The sequence below is a fragment of the Phalaenopsis equestris genome, unplaced genomic scaffold, assembly GCF_001263595.1.
Source record: "Phalaenopsis equestris unplaced genomic scaffold, ASM126359v1 Scaffold000428, whole genome shotgun sequence".
Classification (NCBI taxonomy): domain Eukaryota; kingdom Viridiplantae; phylum Streptophyta; class Magnoliopsida; order Asparagales; family Orchidaceae; genus Phalaenopsis; species Phalaenopsis equestris.
This window is the reverse complement of record NW_018164869.1, coordinates 1,462,210-1,474,199: the sequence shown is the minus strand read 5'-3', so window position 1 is coordinate 1,474,199 and position 11,990 is coordinate 1,462,210. Positions and strand designations below refer to the sequence as shown.

At 37.9% G+C, this 11,990-nt stretch overlaps 1 protein-coding gene across 1 annotated transcript; it reads right to left on the bottom strand.

The window, feature by feature from the left end:
• Positions 1-1,456: 1,456 nt before the first annotated feature.
• Positions 1,457-4,898, bottom strand: LOC110027562 (polyphenol oxidase, chloroplastic-like). The gene is made up of 2 exons (XM_020729050.1): positions 3,986-4,898; positions 1,457-2,586 (listed from the first exon to the last, which is right to left on the bottom strand). The coding sequence occupies exons 1-2, from the start codon at positions 4,650-4,652 to the stop codon at positions 1,601-1,603; spliced, it is 1,653 nt and encodes a 550-aa protein (XP_020584709.1). The 5' UTR covers positions 4,653-4,898; the 3' UTR covers positions 1,457-1,600.
• Positions 4,899-11,990: the final 7,092 nt, after the last annotated feature.

Sequence of the window (11,990 nt, the reverse complement as noted above, 5' to 3'; positions counted from 1 at the left end):
TTTTTTTATAGTCTTGCGATATCATCGATTGCCTAGTTTCTACCATCTCAGATTCCCCGAGTATCGAGCAAGGGTTTGAAAAAATACTTGGTCGAGCCCAGTTCCCGAAGTCTCGGGACCACTCTGCGTTTAATGCCTTTCTTTAGGAACCGATGACACATTAAAGGCTGCTTGATGGGATGTTTCATTTCCACTTCGAGAATTGAGACGACGAGATGTCCCATCAGTGTGTTGAGTTGGCGACCCCTGCGAACATTAGACTTTTCTTCCCTATATAAAGGGGGGAGAGGTTCATGATGCCCTTGACTTTTCAACATGTACGTAAGCTTTGCAAGGGTGGAAAGCGGTCAGATGATTCCTTACAGAACCAGTGATGGAGAAGATTTTTCATTGATGCAGGTTTTCATTGTCTTGAGGATGGACCCCCTGAGATTTTGCTTCCAAATGTGGCGGTTGGTCGTTCCTTTGGGTGATTTACGCCCGGAGGATCTCGAACTGCTCCATCACGATGGTTATTTGGGCTTGTAAGCCTTGAGCCTGAGCATGCTTGTCTGGTTGCGTTGCGACTTTTTTGGGATCCATGCGCGTTCTCTCTTTGAGAAGTTTCTCCATTATAGTTAGCTCTGCTTCTCTTCTGAGGTATGCCTGAGCTCACCGCACTACCTTTGGAGATGTTAGATCGCATATTGTCTTTTGTGAACATGCCTTAAGAATTAGAGCTGAATAAAGGAGAGAAGAGAGTAAAGCCGTTCAAGAATTTGTTGTAGAGGGAATCCGAAGGGGACAATGAGTCCGTCCCCTTTATTATTATTATTTTTTCTATTATTTATATGAGTGTATTTTGTACAATTACAGAAAGAAAAGAAAAGTTACAAAAACCTTCTTAATATGATTAATCCTTTAATAAATTATATAGATTTTATATTATATCTGTATTACAACATGGCGGTAATTGGTTGGGCCGACGTGCCTAAGTTTCTCTGATTGAGGCTACCGACCGAGTTGAGATTATGCCTTCCAAAATATGTGTCGATTGGTCGAGGTGCTCGGTTGTATAGAGATCTCGCTCGCCACGAGTCAGTCGGCCAACTACGATCGAACCCTCTTTCGCGCACTTCGATTGGTCTGGGGCTGTAGTCATGTTCCGTTGGCCAAATCTTTTGTCATGTCATGTCAATAAATCATGATTAGTCGCTCGCAGATCGGATGCTTCCATCGTTCGACCGTTGTTTGTACCATCTAGTCGTTTTGAGATTCGTGTTGATATTTTTGGTGCATACAATAATTATATTACAACTGTGCGGCATGTATGCATAATTCCCATTTATATAATTTTGTATATTCCGTTAAATATTCAAATAAAAATACCTTAAAAAAATTTTAATAAACAATATATAAAATTACAAAATTCAAGCAAAGCAAAAAAAAAAATTTTTCATTAAAAGACAGCCTCACAAATCGGAATCAATAATAATATTCCCCGAAATTACCATAAAACCACCGTAGGCATTCCCCAGCCTACACCCCTACAATTATTAATACATTACTACGAAACGCCGCCCAAATCCTCATTATTTCCACGTCAACCCAAACTCATCTCTCAAGAAACCAGCACAATCGACAGCCCCGCAATGGTCACCCCCGTCCCCGCCCGCGGCACCAACGTCACCACCAAGTCATCATCTTCCTTCGCCCCAATATCCTCAATCAACTCCGTTATACACAGCTTCAGATTCGTCTTCATCGCATTCCTCCCCTCCCGACTCAAATGCGGCACGTGATAAAAACTCCCCGCACACTCCGCCACCGCCGGCCTCAGCGCCGCCTCCGACGACGCGTTCACATACACATCAAACTGAACAAAAACCGAACTGTTAAACCCGATCCCGTTCACCTCCAATACCTCCACCTCATCCCCCTTCCTCCCCGCCCTCGCCGGCCGCTTCACCGTCGCCGACACGTTCGCCTTCTCAAGACTCAACGGAAAACTCGGTTCCGCCTTCGGCTTCACCGGCCTTCCCGTTCCCCCCCGCGCCGACTTCGCTTTCTTCCATGGATTATCCACATCCTGATACTTGTAACGCAGTCGCTCCGTCGACAGGCAGTCCTTTACCTTCACTTTCACCAGCTTCGCGTTCTCGTCGTAGAAGTAGAAGCCGGTGTTGAGCCAATCGGCGTCGGTGAAATCCTTCCGCTGGCCGCCGAGAGACTTCCATACGCCCCAAAGGCGGTCGATGTTGGAATGGTGGGCAAAGAAGATGGGGTCGCGGGCGGCGGAGTAGAAGACGCCCATGTCTTCCCGGTTGGGCTGGCGGGAGTCCCCGGTCCAGATGTGGACCGTGCCGTGGGGCACGTTTTCGAGCGAACCCGCGCCGGGGTCGGGTTGGTCTCCGGCTCGCAGGGGTGCGCCGAGGAAGAGTTCGGCGGTCGGGCCGTTGGAGACGACTTGACGGTACATGATCTTGAGATTGTCCTCGATGAGTTCTTTCTTGGTGTTCGGGGATGGGCTTATACCGAAGTCAAGGTCGATGATGGTTGGCGGCTGGTGGGCGGGATCCCGGCGGGGATCGTAGAGGGAAGACGAGGCTGCAAAGTCCAATCTTGGATATAAAAATATGGAAAAATGTATACATATACGTGAGAAATTAAATTATAAAACTATATAAAAAAGATTATTGTGATGCTAATGATGATTTTTTCATAAGAGAAATGCTTACTTGATTAAATACTTAGAGAAATAGGGACATTGATATTTGCTATATTATTATTTGTTTTCTTATTAGAAAGATGTGGGCTTAATTAGACTATTGAAAGGGTAAAATGTCATGATGATATTAGAGGCTTACAAAATGCTCAACTTACTACAACGTGGCCAATTAAATGAATTTGTCTCAAATTAAATTTAATTTTGAGTCATGCTAAACTAATTTGTATTATATTTGGTGTCGGTGATAATTTAACCTACATGACTAATACGATTAAAATTATGTCAATAGTTAAAATTAAATTTTGAGGCTATGAGATAGGGGCTAACATAATAATTGAAAAAAATTGACCCAAGATATGCTGAACTAGTATTTTATTAGGATGGTCCTAAATTGATTTTGACACATCATAATTTTTATATGAAATTTATTCTTCCAATTACATCGATATTTAATATATATTTTGTTTTTTTAAAATTCTCAAAAAAATAGTTTTGGCATTCTTTTAGAGTCTGTTCGGAGCAGTTATTGAATAATTTGTTGATAAATTGATTAAAAATAATCTGTTGATAAGCAATGTACAGTGACTAATATAAATTTTAATTTTTTTGGAAAAACCAGATCGGTCACAGAAACCAGCCACTACACATAAATAAATGCGGTGTGAAAACGATATTTTACTCAAACATGTCAGGTGTGTTTTCAAAATGACACCTAGGGCTGTCAAAACGGCTCGTTGTTCGCGAACAGCTTGTGTTCGGCTCGTTAAAAAGCTTGTTTTCGGCTCGTTAATTTTGTTTGATAAGTTAACGAGCCAAACACGAACTAAGATGTGTTCGTTCGTGTCGTTTTGGCTCGAAATACTACTCATCAAGTTTATATATTTATAAGTAGTATTTAAAAATCTAGTTGACTACAAGACTACAAAGATTTATAATCAATTAAAATATTGATTAAGAAAAAAGAATAAACATTATTAAACTAGATTCAAATAATGTTTTAATATAAATAATAATTTTTAAATCTTGCTCAAATCCTTATTATCTTATGGCTACATGATTAGGGTTGTTAAAAAGATTCTTTGTTCGTGAACATCTCGTGTTCGGCTCGTTGCTTAACGAGCCGAACACGAACATACTTTTTGAGCTCGAAATATAAACGAGCCGAACAACTCGTGTTCGACTCATTTACACCCCGAATGTCATCGCACCAAATAAACCATCCCAGTTTATTATTATTATTATTATTATTATTATTTTGAAAGGTAAATGTTAATATACTTGGTGTGTAGATGGAGGGCAACTCCATCCCCTTCGGCGAGTCCCAGTTCCAGAACGGCAGCGCAAAAGTATCGTCGCCAATAAGCTTTCCGAGAATGCGCTCATGAAAATAAAGATAAAAACGATGCCAAGGGAAGAAAAGCCAGCAGTTATGGATCTGAAGCTCGAGATTCGGGAACCCGACTTGGTCATAGGCGGCGTCGCAGTAAGCACAGTGCACATTAGCCTGCTGTGCAAAGCTCCTCGGGTCGTCGGCGGGGAGATCCTTCATCCTCTTAACAGCTTCGGCGTACTTCGCCACATATTCTGCGTCCACAAGGTGTGCGGCGTGGCGGACTCGGATTGGTAGATCGTGTGAAGGAAGCTTGAAATCAATCGCGGAGCTCACCGGAGGGCAGCAGTTGACCGGAGTGGCGCCGGAGGGAAGATCCGCGGGACCGCACTGTTTTAGATCCGGCGGTTGGATGGGGGCTCCCAGAGCGTGGCCGGTGGCAGTGCCGTAGAGCCCGGTGAGGCCGATGAGGAGATCGCGGCGAGAGGCTGCGGAAAGGTGGTGTTTTGAGGCTGAGATTCGAAAGGAGGGATTTTTAGGGCGGTTGGAGCTTGGGGGGGAATGGAGGAAGAAGATTTGGGTTTGGAAGGCGCACGAAGAGGAGAGGATTGCCATTGGCGTCCTTTGCTTTTCACTTGCTGAAGGTTAGTGTGGTGTGAGCTATTTATAGGGAGGGAAAATAATAAAAAAGGTCTATGTTGACATATGTCCGGTTTCGTGTCCGGTATGGTTTTGTGGCCTTGACATTGGCCGCTCGGAGTTTGCTTCTACAAGGTTTCGTGTAGCCACGAGGTCAGACTAAATAAAATAAAATAAAAGTACAGGAGCAGCAATTAGGGAGGAGAAAATGCGAGAGACTGAAATAATACGAAGTTGAGAAATAGAGGAGAGGACAGTAATGGCTCGTGAAAAATCAAAGAAGGTGATAGGCTCAAACATAAAGAAGTCTGAAATGCAGACGGCATTATTGCAGTGTCAGCATCTTTTGCAGGGAAAAGGATCTTCCCAGACGCGCGCACTCTTTAAAAAAAGGGAGACGCAAGCACTGTAACGTCAGATGCAGAAACGAAATCAAATTAGTGTTCTTGACTTGTCTTAGCCCGAGAGAGGCAAGGGGATGATAATATGCTCGAATTGCAATGAAGCCGACCTTTAAAGTTAACTCAGGTGACATTAGTGATTGTTACTTTCGTGAGCGCAGCATTGTGGTGAGGAATTAGTCTCATAATTGTTGTGCAAAATGATGATTGATGATGAACATATGATTATATTATAATTAAATATAGTGTGATTTATGTGATTTGGGGTGAATCTCTTTATGTGATTTGGCCATGAGAAGGAGTTATTTCAATATCAATGGGTGGGAATAGAAGAATAAAAATGGCTGAATTAAGGTTACAACTCCACGTATAAAAATTAATCCTAATTTTTTTTATAAATAAGAGAAGATTAATGTAGATATAAATTAAGAATATTTTTAATTTAGAAAAGATAATGTAATTAGATCTCTAATTAGTTTGTCTAATATCAATATTTTTAATATATAAAAAAAATTGTAATTAGATATCCTCTAATTGGTTTAACTGACATACAACAATTAAAATTTATATTTTCTATAATAATCTCTACATCATCTCTCACTTCCAGATAAGGGAGAGAATCAAAATGAGTTTCAATATCAAAATGATTGCACCAAAATGGTTGCTTTTGTCCCCCTGTCCTGAAGAGATGAAGCCTCGTGTAGTTTTTAAAATGCTCGAATGGGTAATAAATCATGAGCTCAGTTGTTCAGTAAAATCCTACAGTATGTGAACTTCTTGATTTATAGTAGCTTTGTGAGTATGTTCGCTGAATTCTCTTTTGTATTTATCTTTTTCAACAGAATATTATTGTCATTAATTAAGTAACGAACAAAGAGGTACCTCGCATCAACGTGATTGGTTTAAGCAAAAAGAATTTGATTTGTGACCAAGAATATCAAACTCTGACTATCAAAGAACACTGTTAGAGACTTTTAGGGTATGTTTGGGGCATCTGTAGTTTTTTAAAGAAGCTAATTTGAAGCTGCTGAAGAAGAAACTGCTGTTCAAAAAGCTCAAATGGCTATTAATTTTTTTTTAAAGGCAGGCCACAGCTTTATAGCAACCACTGCATGTAGTTTGGTCGGTGGGACAACATAGCTTTCAATTGGAGCTTTTTGAGAAAAGAGACAAAACATAGTTTTACTAAACAGAAAAAACTATGGTGCGGTGCTGCACCGTGACCACACTGACGCTCCAAACACACCCTTAATCTACTCTTAAATAATCTAGTAGGCTTTGCATCCATATTGTTTCCTTCACACATCCATGATTATCATGTACTTATCCTTCGTAGTATTCAAAACAACCGTAAATTGAAGAATTGGTTTCTAACTGACTGGACCTCCTGTCATTGTGAATAAATAATCAATCGTAGACCCATGTCAATCCATATCACCTACATAGTTTTAATCAACGTAGCTTACAACAAGTTAGCAATAAATGATTTTCTTTCAAACACCAAGTAATAAAGGGCTCTAATGGATTCCTAGATATTGATCCCACAGGGAAGTTGGAAATGTTTATAAATAAATTCTTATGACTATAATGCAAAACACAATTCAAACTTCAAAACTTAAGTACGAAATTCAAATCTAAAGAAATTGAGTGTATGCTAAATAAAATGCAGTTAACTAAGTTAACTGAACTAATTGCTAAACTTCAAAAGTAAAATTCTATAAACTAAACAAAGTCTATGTAACGAAGAATTCAAATTTAAGAAAACATCATTCTCCTTTACAATGAGTATATGGATTGTGAAGAAATTAAAATCATTTAAAAAATATATATAAAATTGTATTGTGTCAAAAATGAGCATCATATTCTTTCCACTCTTTCAAGTGCATAAAGAACATTGACTAATCTAGAGAAAATAACTAATATTATTAATCATTGGTATTGATTTTTATTGATATTTTATAGGGGCATTTAAGCACATACCATCAAATTCCTATGTACTTACATGTCTAACACCTAAACTTTATTTTCTTACATTTTATCAATCAAATCATTTATATCACATCAATAAATCGTGATTTTACTTTCGAATATTTAGCACATCTGGGGTTAGTCAGGGCTCATCTAATAACCTTCGACTATATATATATATATATATATGTTTTAGATATGTAAATACATACGAATAAAATGCATGTAAATCTTCCCATTTTATATTAAATAGCGAAAATTCAAATCCCAAATGAATACTAATAATGATATTAAAAACTAAATAAAATGTTAATTATAATTTAATAAGCTCAATAAAATTCTTGAGCTCACAAAGTTTGGGCTTTGTTCACACCTGAAAAGCTACGGCCTCATCGTAGTCAAGTGGTCGGCCCATATTATTGAGCTCACAAATAAAAACGTACATTGTACGAAACGAAAGAGAAGAGTGGTTTTCAGTCGCTGCCAGTGCATGTTTCACGTTTTGTAAATACCCACCTCCCTTCTATAAACAAAAAAAAAAAAAAAAAAAAAAAAAAAAAAAATGATGGCAATAATAAAATATAAATGATAAAAAAATTTAGCTACAAGCTTAAAACAGGTATATATGGACTTTAAATTTTTATTTTATATTTTTAAAATTTATTTAATTTTTTTGGTGCATCATGAACATATTTTTTTTCTTTTGGCACGGATATGAGATATTCTTTAAACAATTAATATTCCTAATTTAAATTAAAAATCTTCCAGAATATTCAACAAGTTTAGAGTTAAATTGATCGTCTCAACAAGATGAACCCAATGATACTAAAATTTATTAGAATGAATCTGATCAACCCCAAATCAAACAATTAGAGTGTATTTGGAGGCTTCAGATCATTAATTGAATGAAAAAATAAACTAAAAAATTGACATAATTATATTCAAATCAAGCATTTCGAAGAGAGAAATCGAACAATGCTAAGATCGCTTAATTTTGAGGTCATTAAGACTCTCAAATCATTAAAAAACCCCTATAATTAAGGTGGATCAATATGGGTCGTCTGATCAAGTGGTTACGTGAGTTATTAGCTAAAAGACTAAAATACCCCTTCCTCAGAGGCTATAAATAGATTTACTCACTTCACACTTTAGAGGGGAGGGACTGAGTCGAATTCTAGTATTTTTCTGGACTGAAAACCCAACTATAACTTCCGGACTATGTGCCTACTGACCACTATCGGCTGCCTCTGCTTGCCACCAACGACGAACTTTGGTAGCTAAATATGTATTTCAAATGCGGTGTAATGATGTATCCTAAATATAGTGTAATGACGTATCACCAATATGTTATAACAACATATCTCAAATGTGGTGTAATGAATAACACAATATTAAAGTCCCTGCAATGACTTCTAACCATCATAGCCACCGGCCGCTATCGATCGCCACCCATCAACCACCTTCGACCACTGTCGGACACTCCTATTCATCACTATTGGTGAACTCTAGTAACTAATAATGTATTTTGAATATGATGTAATAATATATCTCAAATATATTGTAAAAAAATATCTTGAATATGATGCAAAAATGTATCCCAAATATGATATAATGAAGAATATCATATTGAAGATCAGACGATAACTACCGGTGACAACTACTTACGATCGTTGTATTAAGAATAATGTGGCTTCTTCTGAACACCTAAAATTATTATATATTGTATACCGATAAGTCTTGTCTCTACTATAAATTGGTAAACCCAATGATACCCAAATTAACCCAAACCACCATAAGAAAATCAAATATTCTTGTAAAAAATAAATATATAGTTACAATCAATACACTTGAAAGGAAAAATACAACAACAAGCAAATGCCACTAAAGTGTAGCCCAAGGATGGTAGAGGTTAGTTAGGTGGAACAACATGGCCGACAGGAGATACTACAACATATGAATGTTGATGATAGTGAGGGGCAGGTGAAAAAAATACATGGACATCAAGTATGGTTACTGTTCTGGATGGTGGTAGCGAGGATTTAAGGTGGGTAGTGGTGGAACATCATAATTCTGGACGACAACAAAACTGTGGGAGGGTTGGAACAACAGGGAAAGTGGTGGTTTGGGTGGTAGTAAGGCCGAAAGGAAGGGGGTGGCGGCTGGGAGGCTAGAGGCAGTAGAAGAATAATCACCAGAATCATGTCCTGGGTGGCTGCAACAATGAAGGGCAATAGGGAGCGACGTGTGGAGGATGTGGAACGGGACATGGAAGATAAACACCCTCTCGGGAGAAAGATACAACCGCAACACAATCCAAACACTATGATACAACACTCATTGAAATATGGTAAATTCACATTTATTTCAAGGCCACATTCTTTTATTTTCAGATTTCTGAATGCTAGGAAAGAGCGACATGAGGGGGTGCAGAGCTAAAAAGACAATGAGTATAATTGTTATCTTAATTGGTGACAGTGAGGAGTTGGGGTGGATAGCAGTTGAGCAGTAGAAAAGAGATCTTCCTTGGCTATACTGGATGGCAGTGACATGGTGGGAGGGCTTTCAAGGAGGGCAAGAGATGAATTTTGTGGTAGCAATGCTAATAGGAAGGGGGAGGCAGCTAAGAGGCTAGAGGCTGCAGGCAAATTGTAACTAAAATGCTATTCTAGGTGGCTACAACAATGAAGGGCTGCTATGAGCGACATGAGGAGGATGCAAAACAAGATATGGAAGATAAACACCACCTAAGAGAGGAATACAATGGAGCATCACCCAAACCCTTGGATATAACCCTTGAAGGGGGAAAACAGACGCTAGTGGCTATTCTAAACAAAACCCACTATAAAGCTTACTTCCATACCCTAATATGAAAGGAATAAAATGAATAAACGATAATAGGAAGAAAACATAAAGAAGGAAATTGGGGTTATTTCGGTGCATGTCTCGTAATAGCTATTACTATAGTCCTGTAGCAGCTACACTACCACAAAAATTTTGAGCAGTAAACTCTTGCGTCACCCAAGAGAAGGGTTGGGGCAACCAACTGGTGTAGTACTAATTATGGCCAATGTGAATAATTATGTCCTATATGACTAACATCTTTTGAGTTTCCAACTACGACCTTTGTGACCAACTGATGTTATTGTAGCTACCAACTATGATCTATATGGTTAATTGCTACTGTAATTTCCAAATGATGCCTCTATAACCAACTGATACTCTTTCAGCTGCTAGCAATGACCTATGTGGTCAACTACTTTTGCAGCTTCCTATGATAGCCTCTATGGACAACTGAAACCATTGCAGCTACCAACTACGGTTTATGTGACCAGTTGCCACTACAACTTCTAACTATGATATTTTTGGCGAACTGGCGCTATTAAATTTACCATCTATGACCTCTATGGCCAACAACACTACTATGGCCTTCATGGGTTACTACTACCTTTATAGTAATAGATTATGACATTTGTGGCTTATTATTATTGATGCTAAGAAATATACTTAGTGTAGCCTAATTATGCCTATTATAACTAAACTACTATTGTACATATTTACTTATCAACTTTTTAATTTCATCTTCTCTGATTCAAAAGAAGAGTGGATTTGTATTACAGAGTTGATTACTTTGCCTAGGCTAGACCCCAAGTTTTTTTTTTCACTTTTTTAAGTTTTTTTCACAAAAAAATCTTAATGTCTCCTTCTATAACTTTTATATTATTTTTGCGTATGTATTGGATTTCGTGTAAAGTTCAGACATTAAATTATTATTCTACCACCGTGAATCTTTTGGAATGCAATAGTTTTGTGTCTTCTATGAGAAACAAAGTCATGCTAATAGAGGTCTATATTTCATCGATGTCTAAAAACATAAAATATAACAAATTCAAGTTAACATCCATCATTACAGGGTACTGTCTCAAAGTATAAGACGTCGAGCCTCTACTTTATTTTTTAGAGATATATCACCTAGCTAGCAAAGAAACCTCCTTTGCATATCTTTAAGATTTTGTATGAAAAATAGAGGAGTCTCAAACTAAGAACCTTCAAATTTTATGTAGGGAGTGACAACACTGTCGGCACTATTTTTTGGTGTGGGGTTTCCCCGTAAGAAGCTGTCGGTCATCGGAATTGAAATCCCGTTGCCCGCTTCGGAAGGACATTTTTTAAAAATTTTAATTTTGAAAAAGATGAAGTCAAACTGACCCCATAATTTTCATAGTTTAGAATGAAAGAGCATTTTACCTCAAATCCTATATTTATCCCGAAGGATGAACACAAGAGTTAAGGGTGAGCCTCGATCAAATAAACTAAAGAAAGTTATGACATCCGTTTGGTCTGCAAAACCAATGTATTGGCCGACAAGTTCCCCTATTTAATATAAGGAATTAAATAGGGTTTATATTATGCTGGGTTCGGGAAAAGCTTCCTATAAGGGCAAGCCCCTATAGTTAATTACATCTTAGGTAACAAAAATTACCTAAGAATACTCTCGATAAAATCAAGAAAGATTACCTTCAAAGAGTTCAAATGGTAAGGACATTTCAAAGATATTGGACTAAGAAGTGTGAAAGGGGATTAGTTCAAATTTGGAATATTTTGTTTTGGAGTCCAAAGTAGGAAACATTAGAGGATGTCACAGATCCGAAGAAGAACTTCGGTGACTTCCTAAGCTATCCTATTATTTGGCTTCAATTTTATGAAAAATCATTTAGATGTTTTATTCTGCAATTTTTATTAGGATTTACATTTGTGTGAAGCAATCAACACAAATAACCTTGAAGATGTGAGGATTTAAGTCGTAACAAACGACTACCTCGGAGTCCTAAGGCGAGTTAGGGCTTAGATTGTACAAATGCCTAAAAGATGTGTTTGAGGATTTATGTTGCACTAGACAAACGACCTCGAGTTCCTATGGCTTTGTTGTTTAAAGCTAAGGAAGGAT

Bases quoted from the DNA above. Each gene is read 5' to 3' on its own strand.
- LOC110027562 (XM_020729050.1), bottom strand. From the start codon at position 4,652: ATGGCAATCCTCTCCTCTTCGTGCGCCTTCCAAACCCAAATCTTCTTC. The intron at 2,587-3,985 runs GTATATTAACAT...TGGACTTTGCAG, and splicing joins GCCCTCCATCTACACACCAA to CCTCGTCTTCCCTCTACGAT.